The sequence below is a fragment of the Nicotiana tabacum genome, chromosome 23 (genome assembly GCF_000715075.1).
Source record: "Nicotiana tabacum cultivar K326 chromosome 23, ASM71507v2, whole genome shotgun sequence".
Classification (NCBI taxonomy): Eukaryota; Viridiplantae; Streptophyta; class Magnoliopsida; order Solanales; family Solanaceae; genus Nicotiana; species Nicotiana tabacum.
The window spans coordinates 99049585-99067196 of NC_134102.1; the positions used below are offsets into that span (position 1 = coordinate 99049585).

A 17612-nucleotide genomic window follows, 5' to 3' on the forward strand; every position below is an offset into this window, starting at 1 on the left:
ATAATTTCGGGGTTTGTCCCCTATTCTTGTTCATTTGACCTTACCACAGTTGGCCCCGTTCTGTGGGTGACTTCTTGGGGTGAACCGGGCTCAGCCCTGCTCAGTGCCTGGGTTTGGCTCTACAACTGAGCTATCGCCACCTGTTGAGCTTACAGCATTTCAAAGATCATACGCAGGTTGATCCCGTCTTCTCCAACATTTTGGGTATTTCGAACTGCAGATCGGATTCCACCATGGATGTTGTTTTCGGGACCGGAATGTTGGTTCGCTTCGATGGCCACATGCGAATTAACATCAATCGGATCCACGACCCGAGTTCCAACGGGGTCAGCGGGTGGCCTTCCATTCCTGGGCATCTCATTGTTATTCTCCCCTTGATGGCCAGATTCGTTGTCGATATGTAGGGGTATTAATTGAGAGTTCGTCATCCTGAAATCAAAGATACTTCCAAGAGAAAATGTAAAATAGTGTGTTTGACAGAGATTTGTATCAAATAACCACTATTATTCTTAACCCCACGGTGGGCGCCAAATTGTTTACCCGAAAAATGGATAACAATTGAATTTATACGTGGTTCTAAGGATACATAGTATAACTTGGTACAAATTAAGAAAATATATAAATGAATATCGAAATTAACTGTAAAAAACGAATGCAGACCGAATGAATTAATTGGCCTAGGCCCTCAAGTTTGATCACTTTCAAACTGAATGGAGAGCAGACTGATACAAGTACAAAAATGACTGAATATCCAAACCAAAAGAAAGACAGTATATTGCTTTGTATTCTATGAATCTGAATGAATCTCCTTTACAAATGATCAGACACTCCCTTTATATAGTGGGGAAGTCCTATTCTTAATATAATTTTTAAATACAACAAGGAATCCCATGATAGATTAATTGATTGACCTCTCATTGATATGCGCCGTGATTTCCGCCGAGATTCTCGCCCAATTGCAGATATTCCGGCTTTCTGTTTTTTGGCTCGATAAGCTTTCCTCGATCGGTCTCTATTTTGCCCGATCTCGATCTTGACCGGTCTCTATTTTGCTCGACCTTGATCTTAGCCGATCTCGATCTTGACCGGTCTCTGAGTCTCGAGCTTGGCAACCTAACTTCGCATCATGGCTCGATATTACACGAAATTGAACCTTGGTCTATCATGTTCCAATCTCGATTATTCATACGAAGGGCAAACTCGGTTTTGACCGTATATACTCTTCAAACATAGGATTGAGAAAAAGGGCAAGTCAGCAAATAGGCTGGGAATGTCCAAGGACCCAAACAATGGGAATTCCTAATTTTTACACCAGTAATTACCATGTCAAAGGCAAGACATGGATATTTTTGAATTAGTACAGCCATTAATTTAATTTTAATTTTTTTTAAAGGACGAGTTAAAAAAAAAGGAGCAAGAAGAAAAATCGGAATTATATTATTTCCAAGAAAAAGGAAAGTTGACTTGTATCGTTTTCCGCCTAATAGCCTTTTTTCTGGTCTTAATTCTGAAATAATCATCAGGTAGAGGATTTCATATGAACACTCCAGTTAGCAAGAAGGTCAGCAGTGCTATTGGCTTCTCTAAAACAAAACAAAAAAATGTGAGAAAGTGTAATTCCACTAGCTTCAAATTGTTAATTTTCTCTATAATACTAGCAAGTTGCCATGGGCCATCAGAAAATTTGTTAATACCAGCATTATTGTGCATTTGAAAATCTAATTCCTCCACCTGAATCTGCTTATTATATCCATTCTCAAAGCACCATTTCAATCTAATAAGTAAGCTTTAGGCTCAGCAAAATTATTAGTGCAATTGCCAAAGGAGTAGTAAGCCATAATTAGCACCCCCCCCCCCTTATGATTTCTTAAACACCCTCATCCTCCTGTTAAGCCAGGATTAATTGCCTTTGCTACAACCATCAGTATTAGCTTGAATTGAATTCTCCATCCAACAGGGATAATCTTTAGGAAGGGTAGTGTTTCCAGATATTAAAGCTGATTGAATGTTAACCAAGGTACTGATCATTTGTTGGATCTGACAGAGGAGCTTTTGTACATAGACTTTCTCAACCCCAATCCCCATACCTCACCGTACACCTTCTTTTCCATATTTCCCAACAAATGAAACTTTGAAGACATTGAAAGATGAAAGAAAGAATTGCATTCTTAGGCTTAGGAAGCCACCATTCAAACAGATAGTCTCAGCCCAATAACACTCTTAATGCTACCAAACATCTGCCATGCTGCTAGGGCACCTTCACTCTTCATTAATGTGTTCAATACATTCAGTTTTTTGTGTCTTGCAACATAAACACTTGGAGGGGGCATTAGGACCAAATCTGTTGAGAGTCTATTATTTAGCATTCTAAGCCTCAAGAATGAGATTTTCAGAAGGATTACTACTATTGGATTTGTTATATTTGGCACAAAACTTCAGCACTAGAACCGTTTAAGAGAAATGTGGACTTAGATTTCTTTGCATTTTCCCAATCATACAGTTTTTCAATATGGGTTGCTCTAGTGGTAAGCACCCTCCACTTCCAACCAAGAGGTTGTGAGTTCGATTCACCCCAAAAGCAAGGTAGGGAGTTCTTTGAGGGAGGGAGCCGAGGGTCTATCGGAAATAGCCTCTCTACCCTAAGTTTAAGGTCTGCATACACACTACCCTCTCCAGACCCCACTAGTGGGATTATACTGGGTTGTTGTTGTACAGTTTTTCAATATCCCTCCAGGAGGAGAAGAAACAAAAGATCAATTTTACTACTGTTGGTACCATAATTTGCAATACCTCAAATTGTAAAAGTGAAAGTTGAATTGTCACTTACAGGTTTTTGACTTTACAGCGTCAAGCTAGAATTCCCAGAGCACATAAGAGAACAAGAGACCTGATACTTATTTACTAAAAACCTTGCATATTCTATCGAAATTTGGATGCGTGCAGAAGTCAGTCAAAAGCACAAGAAAACAATAAATGACAAAAGTAGACCATAGAACACAGATTGGCTATTATTCTGATGATTCAGAATTACATGAAAAACACGTCTGAAAGAAAACAATGTGGTCAACATAACATCAATTTAAGTATTCATAAAAGTCCAAACATTGAAAAGAAGTCTGCATTCTAGCCTCAAATAAATTCGATAAATATATACAACTATCAAAAGGAAAAAGAAAATGAATAAACAAACCAAAGACCTTACTATGTCATCAAATCAAATGTGAGAAGAGTAGCTTTCAAACTTTTAGTTAAATTTTGTTGCAACTGCAGCAACTAGATTAAAGACTATGCAATTCTCTCATTACCACATATTTGACAGTTCACAAGCATAAAGAATACAACCCCAGATATTTCCATTATAACCCTTGTGAGCTAAGAATGGATAGGGAGTAGGACAGCGAAGAGATAAATGCACTTGACAGATAGTGTTGGAAATGGGAGGATTGCAAGTTGCACAATCTCACTTACCATGCAAACTTGAGCACTGAACAATTACTAGAGACTTCTGAGGAAAAAAGATTAAAGAAGTACAAAACAATATCATTTTCATAAAAGAAAAACAAAGGCATGACATTTTATACATTTGGCCTCATATCATAAAAATATGAACTATTACATTCTGGAAGCTACATGTGGAACATAAATCGAAATGAGAGTTTGGGAATTCATAGCAGTTTCAATTACATCACAAGCCAAAATTATTTTACATTGAGAAGGAACAAATAAAAAAGAATCAGGTCACTAGAAAAAATCTCTATTACCTCAGGTGAAAATGAAGCTTTGACTTGTTAGTTGAGTCTCTCCCGTCTTCCGAGGCACCTGTGATGCCTTTCTCTAACTCAAGATATATAACAAGAATAACATATCAAATCCCTCGCATTAGGAAGAGGCAGGAAAAAGCCGAGTCCACAACTTCTGCAGCACCATTCAGGCTGTGAACTAGGAACACTTTTCCAAATAAAATAGCTCATCTAGACCTTCCTCACAAATTTAACCTTCATGAATCAGATCCTTGGATATCAGTGCAATTCTTTGCTTAGCACTATCAGAGCGGAAGTTGTCACTTTTGAATCCCAACTGAAAATGAGTGAGTCCAAGGGAGCATTTAGTGAAAAAGGAGACAATCAAGCAGCCTAAAATTGTGCTGATGGTGAATCTTTGTCCTAGTGTGTATGAGAATCAAGGGAGCAATTACCTCGCTTGGACTATCAGGTGGGAACCACCTAAGCAGCACACCAAGGTGAACTACAGCAGGTATAAGCTTGAAAAGCAATGGAGTAGTCACCTGCCAAAAGCTTTGTCATAACTCAGCTAGAAAACAGAACTAAAGAAAGACAGCGATTAGAAAACGATTTATTCTTCATATGCAATCATAGAAATGCCTTTGCACTTCTTATGTGGGATATGGATCAAATAATAAATATTCCTTTTTAGATGGTGTAAGGGCAGCTGCTCAATCATATAGTTATGAAATACCAGATGAGTTGTAGATGAGTCGGTTCGATCACCCCACCCATTCTGCCCCGAAGAGTAACTAAGACCAATTTAGTCTTCTTGCTAGGTCACGCTCATGGAAATGCAACTGCCCGCAGCGGTGGATTTGGACTCGGAAGTCGATCTCATCGAGAACTTACAGCAGCTTGCCAAACAAAGGCTAAGAGAAAAAAGAACAGAGGTATGACTGGCATAATATCTACGATTAGATTCAGAAAAGCACAGGCCTCGGGCAATTTTCCGTGGGTTGATAACCCACAGCACAAGGTATTCTACCCAATAAGGCCTTTATCATATATGTATATGTGTAAATACAGGTACCATATATATATTTTATATGTATATATATGGATTCATTTGGTTCTTTTTGTTCTAGCTCGAGCTGGATGATTAAATATTATCCTGTACAGTTCCCTTCATTAAAAATAGTAATTCTACTTTTCTCTCTCTCCCTCTCTTGCCCACACATACTTCAACTCACTCACGACAACGATTATGGGAAAATACTAAGAAGGCATTTGTGCAAATTTCCTGCAAAAAGTGAAGTTATTTTTTGGAAAATAGTGCTTCTAAACTTTTTGAAGTGTTAGGAGCTGTTTTTCACCCCAAAAGTTCTTCTTCCACTTACAAATTTAAAAAGTAAAAGAATTAAACTATTCAAACACATTTCCGACTTCCAAAAACTCTTCTTTTTTTTTTTCAAAAAGTTGTTCAACATGTTGTTCAAACAGCTCATAAGTGATGTAAAATGTTAGAAAAGGCGCAGCATCCTCGAGCCCTGAGGCATTCTCTCTGTAATTGGTACTGATGGACTGAGAATAAGCCTTCTCCAATAACAAGTAACTCAAACTCCAAAAATAGAAGCAAATAGGTAGGAGGGGGAAAAAGAAGAGAAGATAACATGTGTTCCGGGTCCAAATAGCCAAAGATAATGATATAAATGGCCAAATCTGTAGCATCTATCGGCACAGAGACAATAGGAGACAATTAAAAAAGCCAAGAGCTCATACCAGACTGAGAGCTGTAGTCCCTAGAAGCAGCAGGTACAATTTTCCCTGAAAGTTGCAAGTATACATTTATCCGTCAAACAAAAGGACTCCTTTCAGATAGAAGTGCTGGGAAGCAAACTGGGAAACCAATGAATGGGAGGCAGTAAATATGATGCAGTGTGAGTTCTCATTTTATCCCATTTTTACAGTTGGATAGCAATCAGAAAATCCTATCACATAGAGAACAGTAGTATCAATTACCTCAACAAGATGGAGATTAGAAGCACGACTGAGCAGCACAAAAGCGAATTCTCCTATTTGTGCTAGAGACATACCAACCTACAAAATGTCAGTCTCCTTAGTTAACAAGATTTAGTTATCCAGCAAAAAGGTAAACTCAATACAGCAGCGGAGTCATACTAGCAGTGAAGTTTTGTTGTTGTAGCCAAAGGCCTTAACAACTGCAGAAGTCACAGCAGTTTTCACAATGACCACTAGTATCACTGATGCCAGTAGGATATCTACATGGTTCCAGAGGAAATGGACATGGATGAGCATCCCAATACTGGCGAGAAAAAGAGCTGCAAAGAAATTGCGTATGGGTTCAACCTGCACCAAAATAAACCTTAACCAAATGTATCCAGCAGAGAATGGCAGAAACGTTACAAGTCTTGTCTCTGCACTAGAATGAACAACAAGAGGATCGAGTCGTTTTCTTGTTTAAGTGGACCAATTACGTCCATACATACCAGACCTTTCACTTCTTTTTGATGAATACACACCAACCTTTTACTAAATCTGACAAGTTCAATCTTTAGCACTTTAATTTCATTAATAGGATTAAGGGAACAGAAATCCCCATTTGCAGGGTCACTTGCCCACCAAACACATTCAAAAATATCAGAAAAAGGCAGGCCATAAACCGGAAGCTATTTTGGACCCAGAACTCAAAATACATTGCAGATTTGATGATGATAGTCGTGACTGTAATGTCTCCTTACTTATCAGAAGAAAAGTGGATTTGTATTCTAACTAAATACTCTGATTACTTTCCCAATGTATTCTCATAAGGAGGCACATAAGAATCATTCTTGATCCCATTAATGGTCCAGACCATGAATAGATGGTATTTTAACTTGGTGAACTTAATTAAATCAGTCCTATTTTACCTCCAAAATATAACTATAATTGATTACAAAGTTACACATTTGGATGCAGTCCTTTTATTGTTTTATTTGTAAGTTAAGTGAATCAAATTTTTACTCCACAAAGGTACAATATTCATGACCTTGAATGTTACCATCTTCAAACAAATAAAATGTCTATCACATCAATTGATGACAAATAGAACAAACTGCAGGTAGCTTAGCGTTGCAACCAATCTTAAAAACCTAAGTGTTTCCATCCCATCCCATCCCATCCCATCCCATCCCAACTTGATCATTATAAACTATGCTTGGAACTATTTAGCACGCAGAGCGAATGAAGTTTTGGTCAAAAAACAGAATTTACAAACAAGATTGTTTTTGATCAACTTGAAATCATGGTCTACACAGATCGATCATCTTGAACGCTAAACAAGAAAAATCAGTTCTCAGAATGTCAGAATAATTATCAAATCTTAACCAATAACTGTCCCTTAACAATACAACATTGCTTCAGAAAGGATAAATATATGAATTACCTTAAGTAAAAACCCACAAAAACCAATATAGCACTATTACAACTTTATTCTTTCAGGCGTACCAATAAAAGCACAATTGAAGTTTATCTTTGCATTAGTAATTCAATACCAGGCAATACATGTCTTCATCAGCAATATCAAACATGTATAAGATTCTATTCAAATATCAGATAGGCCTAATGATTTTATTTACTAATGCCTATTGACACCATGATGCTTCTTGTCCCTATGTTTATAATGACTAAACAAATATCATAATGAAGTCGTTTTTTATGAGAAATACCAAAATGAAGTCTTACTTGTTCAAGAGTATGTTGGGCAAGATCAGTTGTTGAAATCATCGCTCCAGCAGCAAATGAACCCAACTCTAAGCTTAGACCTAGCTTGTCACTGCACTGAAATTGTACAAACAATAAGAAAAGACAGTTATTGATAAGATATACAACAAAAGAATTGGTTCTCAGCATGCACCAACAAAAAGAAAACATTCAACATGCATCTCTCTGAATAAAAATGCAAGAATTCAATTAATATGCACTATAAAGGAAATTCTCTTAAAGCACAGATTAGTAAACTTGATGAAGTGATTGGAACAAAATAGCAAATGGAATTAGGAAAATTAGCAGGCCAAGCATGACCAAGCTGTTCTGAGCTCTTCTTGACTGCAGCACAGTTCAGGAGCTGTTTGTGAAGAACTCAAGAGTTCAGCACTAAGATTATATTGGCTATATGAACATATATCTGTGAAGAACTTTCAAAAAATGTTTCTATTCAAAAATGATAACAAAAAAAGAATGTATCTAACATTACAGATATGTTGAGCAGGACATAATTAATTTTAAACTCCAATTTCAAAAGTCCAAGTCATGAATCTTTCTACCAGGGGATATAGAGAGAGGTCTGGTCAACAGGAAGTAATGCATAACCAGAAAGCAGAAAGAAAAGACAATCCAAATGCATATTCTATTATAGAAGTTCAAAAAAGCTTAGTGACAAGAAGAATAACCAACCCAGGCTACAAGGAGGCAAAATGCCACTGAAGCCAATTGATAAAGTTCATTGGTCTGCAAAAAGAAAAGGACATAATTAAATTTTCAGATAAATCATAAGTATCTGTCACCAATGCCCACAAATCGTCATGAAGAACTCATGAGAACTAAGAAAATCAATATCAATGGTTCAGTTGAAAAGCTTTCAGTGCCAACATAATAATGGATAGAGCATATGATAAGTGCTTTCGGCGCCAACTTAATAATGCGTAAACTAAGTGCACCTCGTATTTTGTGGAGTATATTAACACTCAATATTTAGAATTGAGACTTAGTAGATTGATCATTGATTCTCGATACTTAATTATGTATGTACTACCGTATGGTAACAGACAGTATTGGAGAATAACTTCCATATTATTGCAAGAACCAACAGGTATAAATACATGTATATAGCGTTCCAACTATGGAGAGAATCAAAAAAGGAAACCTTCAAAATCTTCTATGAATCCCTATAAATATGCTATCTATAACACTCCTCAAGCTGAAGCGTAGATATTGATCATGCTCAGCTTGTTATAAAGGTAGTCAACTCGATTTCCAATAAATGCCTTTCGTGAACAAATCGATTAATTGTTGTCTCGTCTTCATGTAGCCAGTGGAAATCTAAGTTTTTCTGAATCTTTTTACGAATAAAATGACAGTCAGTGTTGCTGGTGGGAGGTGACAAGTATCCCGTGGAATTAGTCGAGGTGCGCACAAGCTGGCCCGGACACCACGGTTATCAAAAAAAAAATGACAGTCAGCCTCAATATGTTTAATTCTTTTACAATACACCGGATTTGAGGCAATATGAATAGCAGCTTGATTATCACAACGGAGCTTTGCTTAAAAGATGATTTATCCACATAATCTCACACGTAGACTGTGCCATAGCTCTATTCTCGAATTCTGCACTGGACCGTAATACAACATTTCTTTTCTTATTTCTCCATGAAACCAAGTTTCCACCAACAAAGACACAATAGTCGGTAGTAGACCTTCTATCAATCTTAGAGCCAGCCCAACCCACATCTGCAAAACACTCAATGTGAGAACTAGGCCACCCTTGGGTGCTAGATTTTCTGGCTCGCTTGACTCATCTTGGTTTTCTTAATTAGTTTCAAACTCATGTAAGTTTTCCCACTTTGAATTAGAGAGGAGTGGGAGGAGGGAGGCGCGGTGTTGAAAGTCAAGGTTGGCACCCCACCATATAAATGGGTCAAACCACTCTATTTTCTAGAGTATGTTCGTAATTCTTTATGTTCTACAGAATATCCATACTTATAAATAGGTTGTAGGTGTATTTTGTAAGAATTGCGTTAAGATCAGTCAACTAGTTCTCTCTAATTCTTGCTTTGATCTACTGGTAAAAGCGCAGCGCGTGATCTGTGAGTTAGTTGCACGTTACAGTTTCGACCCCTATCACCGACAAATGCATGGTGGTATTTAAGTGAAGAAAGGTAGACGTGTGGGCCCATTATCCATCGAGTTTCGAACTGTATGCCATATGCCACCGACCCTCAGGGATTTCTTGGTTATAACAACTACTACTACTACTGCACCTCAATGCCAAACAAGTTGGGTTGGCTATATGAATCCTCTCCTCCACAAATCTCAGAAAGTGCTATTGGTTAACAAATGTAATTTTTTTAGTTAGGAAGTTCATACCTGTGATGATAAGCTTATCATCAGCTTCAGGAACCATGGCACACATGTCCGTGATAATATTGACAAAATAGCCAAAAATGAGAGCAACACGACCAACCTGGCTGATAGATGAATCAGTATAATGCAACAAATAAGTAGGATTGGTGCAAAAATAACGACAAGCAAGAGTCTCAAACAATTTAAAGCACCAAAATTCCAGCAGTACTCCCTTAGCATCTACTTTCAGACCTTCCACATTTCCCAGAATTTGCATTATGGAGGACAAACAAATAATGCGGTACTATGCCACTATAGGTAGTAAGTACAGTATATGCCAACTATGCAATATATTAGGACCACCATAATACAATATCATTTGAGTTACTTCGGTGTCTATTACAATACCATAAAGAACTGAGGCGCATGGAAACTGACATTTCTGCTGCAACGCAATCATTCCAACAAGAAATGTAAATTTTAGTAACAGAAAGTAATTTTTGGAAGGTCATCCCAATTAAAAGTAAATTTCTCCTTAACAAAAGTGCCAAAATCAGTCCTCTTTACAAAAGAACAATCAATAAGTATGCCATACTACAGACTCGCCATGCAGAATATTTAGAGATCGCCCTCATTTAAGCAGCTAGCGACAGTCTAAAAGTATTGCTACTTAGCATAAGAGTATGAAAAAGTAAAGGGTACTAAAGTTACAGATTTTAGAGCTAAATACACAGATATAGAAGTGTCTTGTTCTCAGCAGGGCCACTTTTAATTGCTCTGCACCATATTTGAATTATATCAGCTGTCTCACAAGACAGGATTATATGCAAGAATCATTACGAAGGTTAAGTATTATTACATGGCTCACAAGAATCAATGCAACACCCCTTGATAAAAAGAAAAAAAGAAAAGAATCAATGCTACAAACCCTCAGGGGTTGGTCTGGTGGCAATTGACTTGAGCCTTGGGGTTTGCTCCCTTTCAAGGTCTCAAGTTCGAAACCCACTGGGTGCAAACAATTTCTGAGGGCCATCGGACTGGGTAAAACCTGAATTAACCGTGGTGCACTTGCGGGAAACTCCTTGCCGAGGGCCTGTGCACCACCGGAATTAGTCGGGGCTCAAAGAGACTTGGACACCCGGTGCAAATCAAAAAAAAGAATCAATGCTACACTCCCAACACCCCACCCCCCAACCCCAACCCCAACCCCAAGGAATTTAGGTGAAATTTTGCAATAATCATGTAGGATCATATTTATGATATACCTTCCCACAGGTGTTCGGTTGATGATTTACTCTTTCTGCTCCATCATAACAAATATATGTCTTTCACATTTGACCCAATTAAAGATCTTCTTGCATAACCTATGGTAGGGATATGACCATCAACCATCCACCCATCAATTTCTAACTTCCATTAATCTTTATTGAGAAGACTCTCGTGAAAACTGATCTTCTTTAGTATGTTCATCTGCGGAAAAGAGAATTCTCACTTACATTAAATTAAAAGGTTGCTAGACTCTGATATTGACTATACATGCATATCTATGTCATCATCATTTAGATGGACAAGTGCAGCTTCCTTGCCTTGCAAATTATAAAGTATCAGCAGGCACTAACTTGTTCACCGCTTTCAATAACTTCTTTGGGTATCCAGCTTTCATTGTGAATAATTTAATTGGGCCTCTATCTTCAACATACCTGGTTTTTAAAAAGAACAATCCACCTTCCCTCCTCAAGTGACTTAGTCATACAGACTTAAGACTCAACTCATCGTAAGTTAGTTACGACATTCTAGAGGGCCAAATGAACTCCTAAGAACTTAAAACCTAAATTCAGAACTCAAGCGCAAGCGTCCCTGCAACATCCCGGTTGGGAAAGATCAGGATAAAAGAAATCAACGGTCAGATTGTTAAATCTACAAAACTGAACAGATGCCTCTAGGCAAGATCTGGTTAAAAAGTATGCTAAACATACAAGACATGATAGCATAGAACGGACATTTTTCATGCAGCAAATGAGCTCTGAAAAGAGGTCAGTTGCAAGATTGATCAGCTTCTAACACAATAAAAGCCTATCTTTAGTTCTCAAGAGACAGAGCCTAAAATATGTTCGAGAACACTCTTTCCTTCCTTAAGAAGATTCCAAACCGAGGGAAAGCAAACAGAAATCAACTAGTTCTTACAAATATAGCTGACCTGCACCAAAGCATATACAGAGAGGGAATAAGAAGTGGTTCAAGAAGTCAAGTATGCAAACTTACGACTTCGTCATCGATATTAACCCTTGCAGAAAATTGGAAGTGCCTCCCAAGATTGGAAGCAAAGCAAAGAGCAGACCTACAGCACAATCCTGAAAGAATGAGAAAGCACCTGGAATTTAGACATGACATTACTGTTCATTCAAGGGAAGGAAGAGTATGAACTTACTATGATCTATTCTTATGTGGTAATATCTTATGGGTGAGATAAATAATAGCTGCACCAGGCTCCACGGATTAAATGTTTAGCAAGTATTACTCTTGTGCTGATGAAAATAGTGGTGAGAAAATATTCTCTTTGTTCATTCTCAAAAAAGAAAAATCATTTTGTGACCTTTGAATTGGCCGCACGCCATTTAGACTTCTATTCAACAATATTCAACTAGTTGCTCTTGCATACGGTAAAGAAAGAAGGACGTGCAGAAGATAAATCGGAGGACGAAGCACCTGCAAAATAAGTGTGCCAATTGTAACCTGGCCATGAAGGGCATTTGTACTATTCTTTTCCATCAAAAACTTCAACACCTATGGCAAAGAAAAAAGTCAGTTACCGTCAGAACCTTCAGAGTCCACAATACCCGAAAGAAAATGCAAACTGGATATCAACAAGCTTACCACTGCTGTAGAAGACATTGAGAGAAATGCTCCAACAAATACACCCTCTGAAGATTTACCGCCACACAACTACAAAATCATCAAGTTGCATAAGTTCATATTTTTATGAATGAGGAAAAACTTTTGGCATGCACTAAAGGATGAGACATAGTACTAGCTTGGAGCAACTTTCTCCTACCATACAATATGTATAGGTGGCAAAATAATTAACAAGCATGACTTAGTCACATGAGCATATACATCTTTCTTATGATCAACAATTTAACTCAGCTGAGCTATTAAGCATAAAATGAGGTAAAGTGGAAAATTATACGGTCTTCTTTTGGTAAGTGGAGAACTTCTACGTTTTAATTGGCTATACGCATAAAATGAGATAAAGTGGAAAACTTCTACGTTTAAATTGACTATATTGGATACATTGTCTGTTACTAAAATATAGAAAGCTAATTATACTAGTTATGTAATTAAACAGAATCAAACTTTTTCCCCATTAAAAATTTACCAAGAGCTTTCACCTTTATAAGATAACTACAGCATTTGATGCTTTTAGTATGTATTTATACCATTTCATCGGAGTTTGCACTCATTCAGAGGCAACCAGCATAAGACTATTAGTCTTCTCCTAGCTCTGCAATTCAGTGTAGCAGTATAGCCAACAAGTCAAATTTGAACGGAAGAACAATCCATTCCCATTGAGCAGGAAAGTTTCATCAATTGACTCTTGAGCTAAGTCACTAGTAGCTATTGTTACTATAGGAAGCTAATTCCACCAGACACCATCCTCATTTCTCCTCAGGCTTTTTTTTAAGACCCTCAGATACAACACATATTAAAACTATTTTTTTCTAATTAAAATAGCTGGTAACTGTCAATGCATAGCAACAAAGCAGTCATCAGAATGACAGTTTTTCAACAACTAATAAGAAATGAAGCACACATAGTTACATAAAACCAGACAGCATAAAACAAGTAAATTTTAGACCTACCGAAGCTGTAATTCCACAGAGACACATAAAAAGCATAACTTGAAGCAGTCCTCCAAGAACTGCAACTGCTCGAACAACACGAAGCTAGATGACATAAAATATCAGTGTTACCCACAGTTTGTATAACATAATCAATAATGACTCCATAATTACATCAAGAAAAATGACAATTTTGACATTAGCCAACCTTTGCTGTTGAGAACTCCAGCCCCAAAGCAAAAAGAAGAAAAATTACACCGAACTGAGCCACTGTCTCAACCTATATGCAGAAACAGGTTAAAAGTGTCACAAAGCTTGATAAATGAATTAAAAGCAAAAAAAAAAAAACACTAAGTTTATTATTGCCAGATAACTTTCTTTAACAATTTCCAAACAGCATTATATTTTTCTTAATTGCAAATACAAAACCAGTAAGTTGAAATGTTACTGGGAACTTGCATGTCTCCATCATTTTCCATTTTCCAAAAATGTCATTTAGAACCCATATGCTCTATTAAGCTTATCAAATTGAGATTCTCACTTAAGCTGGTCTAAACTTGTGAAAGTAGGTCATTTCACATTTCTTATCAAGCAACTGATCAGGAAAACGTCCTTTTCAAGTATTACAAGCTCAGCTGGAACCTTTTAGACCATGGGAAACAACAATTGCACTGTATTAGGTGAAGAAAATAAGCAACTCATAATATCATTTTGTCAAAGCTACATACTTGCACCATTTCACTAACAAGTTTGAAGCCTCCAGGTCCAACGACAGATCCTGCTAGTAAGTATCCAGTTATAACCTGAGAAATTATGAACTAAGAATTAGAAACTTGAAGGCCTTCAAACTACCGAAGAAAACGCCTATTGTACACTATTGAATGGAGAAAAAATCAGTCATGTTCTTTTATCAGTAATGAAAAGAACTCAGTTAAAGATAAGTGATCCAACCGGTTGACCAGCACAAGCAAAAGCAATTCCACCACATGTTGCAGAAACAATGACCACTACCAGATCTGATATCAACCTAAACATTAGACATTTCAAGCAGCAGTGAGCCATATAAATGCTTGTCATCATCCATATGAATGCAGAAAGCTTACCTCAAATCTAACTGTAACACTGGATACTTGGACTTGAAATTAGATATGATGAAGACATTGTCCTGAATAACCAAAATATCAAGCATTATGTTCCATCAATATGGATCTTTATTTTCCAAACCATACCCAGCCGATCAACTCATGCGCTGAAGCAAAATAAGTCACCACTAAAAGCTTACCTTCCTATCTATCAAAGTTGGGGTTTCTTCTGCTCCTTGATCATTATCAAGCTTGAAAACATGGTGAAGTTGAAAGGATCTACAAAGTAATAGTACAAAACATGAAATCAAGAACCAAGAAGGAGCTAAATACTGTAGAAAGTTAATTCGTGAAATTGCATTAAGCATATACTTGTCCTCTTTCTTTGTGTCATTTTTCTTGGGCTTAACTCTCGCCACAGTCTCCAACACTGCCTGGAAAAGAAAGGAATATTACATTGAAACAACAGATATTCAAGTAGCCTATAAGCGAGTAAAGAACATCAGTATAATGGTATAATGGTTATGAAAAAGAAAAACAAATCAGAATGACAGTCAATGTATAAGCACAACTTAAATACATACCCACTTATTACTAGGTCAACTAGAAATATGTTACAAGTTAAAAACCAGTAACTGTACCTCAGCAAAATAAAACTGAGAAATGAAACTTATATACCTGACTATAAACAGCGGAAAACACATCATTAAGTTGTTACAAGTTATAAGATAAATATTAGTTTTCCTTCTCAGAACCGACAGAGGACGAACCATATTAACAGAAATAAATGGAGAAGCATAATGGAACGGCTACCTCCCAGGCACTTACTAATGGAGATCGGATGGTATCAAAACCAAGAACAAGTTTGTTTACTGATGCATTATGCTATTTCATTTATCCAATATATCAGTCTTAAATTTACTCCCTTTATCATAGGAAATTCTTTAACTTTTTTTATAAAGGTGGTGTCCCACCGACTACTTGTATCTTTTCACTAGTACAGGTACGTGGTAACTTTGCCACAAAAGGTTCAGCTGATGGGAATAAGTGACCTTCTTTAACTGAATGAGTACACATAGCAAATCAAACTAATAAAAATCACATTAATTAGGAAGACCATGAACAAAAAAAATCACTAGGAAGAGGAGAGATAATGTAAGATGTAACACACCTGCTGCTCGGCCACACTATTATTGAAGCTGCCCGCATCATTAACTGCCAATTAAATAGGGAAAGAAATATGGCGATATCAGTTAGTAACTCATCATTTTTCTACTTTACCAACCTTCTGAAATTGCATATGATACTACAAAAGCACTACTTTATACATACTAATTTTTTCAATAAATACAACCATCAATGAAACTATAAATCAATCACATTAAATCCTTCAGTCAAGAGAATCTTTAGTAAGATTATTGATTTATTTAAAAATAAACAGTTTTAACGCATATCTCCAGTTGCCAATTCAACTGACCAAATTATGATATTTCTTTTTTGTACAACTCTATGAGCAACATAATAAACCGAAATATAATATGAGCTGTGAGGAGTTAAGATCTAGTGGAAATAAACCTTCGGTTTGATCATTTTCAGTGAACTCTTTTTCGAGAGCCCGATCGATCATATCAGCAAAACTATCCTCTTTAGGACTACTTCGAGGTCCACTGCTCAATTCACTAGCATTGCCGCTACTACTTCCTCCTCCATCGAGCTGCTGATCTGATTCGGGAAGCGCAAATGCAAGTGCTAATACAGAAACAAAAGCGATACAAAGCAGCAATAGAGTAATTGCTGAAACTGTTGACAGCTTTGCCAAAAAGGATGTTAAAGGCGAGGATGATCTCCTCTGACTCCGAGCACTCATTGCACGGCGGCGACGGCGACGGGGGATAGTAGCGTCGGTTTGTCGGTTTTGACAGGTTGTACAAACTGTACTCAGTAGCAGAAGATGCTTAGTACTACACTGTACATGTGTGTATTTATATATATATATATATATATATTATATATGGAACACACACTGACACACGCGTACTGTGTGTTGAAATGCGAGAGAAGAGGGACAGAGATTGAATTTTTGTAGTTGTAGACTTGTAGGAATAGACACTTGTAGGATAAGTTAAAAAGTAACCATGGTTAGATTTTAACTAGAGATATGAGGACTCACAGACACTAGTCTCTGGTCATTGGGTTATAGTTGTATTACTGGACAAAAATAAAAGATTGAATGATATGACTTAGTGAGAGTGATTAAAGACAGTTGAGGGATGTTTGTCACTTGACCATGTGTTACATGCTAAATAAATAAGGGAATTAAAAGTAAAAGGAGAAGAAGATTGCAATTTGGCGATACTTCAGTATTATAAAGCCAAAAAAAAGACAGAGAAGAAATTCAAATTATGTATCAGACATGATAGGAGAGGGTATTCAGAATTTTAAGAGTATAGGTGCACTATCATATCTTTAGTTATCAAGCCAAAAATAAAGGTGTTACTTTGAATTTGTATTCTCTCTACTAGTTTGTGTTTGAGTGATTCTATATTTGCATTTATCGACATGTGCAAATATATGATAATATTTCTCTATTAGTTGGAAGACAAAAGAAAGTATGCGTAACCAACAATAGTCCGACAAAAGAAAAAGTGAAAAAAAAGATTTGAGAATGTAAACTAATAAGTTTATCCAATGAACTCTTAATCAATCCCCTAATAGATTTATGATTATTTAGATCAAGTAATAAGACTGAAGGTGTAAATTTGGAGTTTATGCAATGGATTCTCAACCAATCCCTATTAGTTTTGACAAATAATTTGGGTAGAAAAATAAAAATATGAACTTGAATTCGA

The 17612-nt window shown here is 36.8% G+C and overlaps 1 protein-coding gene across 2 annotated transcripts; it reads right to left on the minus strand.

Annotated features, from left to right (window-relative positions):
* Positions 1 to 3543: 3543 nt before the first annotated feature.
* LOC107817284 (K(+) efflux antiporter 4-like) lies at positions 3544 to 16850 on the minus strand. 2 transcript variants are annotated; one of them, XM_016643083.2, is made up of 20 exons: positions 16339 to 16850; positions 15935 to 15978; positions 15136 to 15197; positions 14964 to 15042; positions 14785 to 14846; positions 14633 to 14708; positions 14410 to 14484; positions 13890 to 13961; positions 13703 to 13786; positions 12717 to 12785; positions 12549 to 12626; positions 12105 to 12193; positions 9867 to 9963; positions 8178 to 8231; positions 7467 to 7562; positions 5904 to 6092; positions 5745 to 5822; positions 5505 to 5549; positions 4196 to 4285; positions 3544 to 4077 (listed from the first exon to the last, which is right to left on the minus strand). In XM_016643083.2, exons 1-20 carry the CDS (start codon positions 16628 to 16630, stop codon positions 3991 to 3993), a joined length of 1818 nt encoding a protein of 605 aa, XP_016498569.1. In that variant the 5' UTR covers positions 16631 to 16850; the 3' UTR covers positions 3544 to 3990. The 2 variants fall into 2 exon arrangements, 1 of the variants encoding a protein (XP_016498569.1); XR_012705824.1 differs by lacking the exon at positions 5505 to 5549 and having other exon boundaries at positions 4196 to 4306; positions 5721 to 5822.
* Between the last annotated feature and the right edge of the window lie 762 nt (positions 16851 to 17612).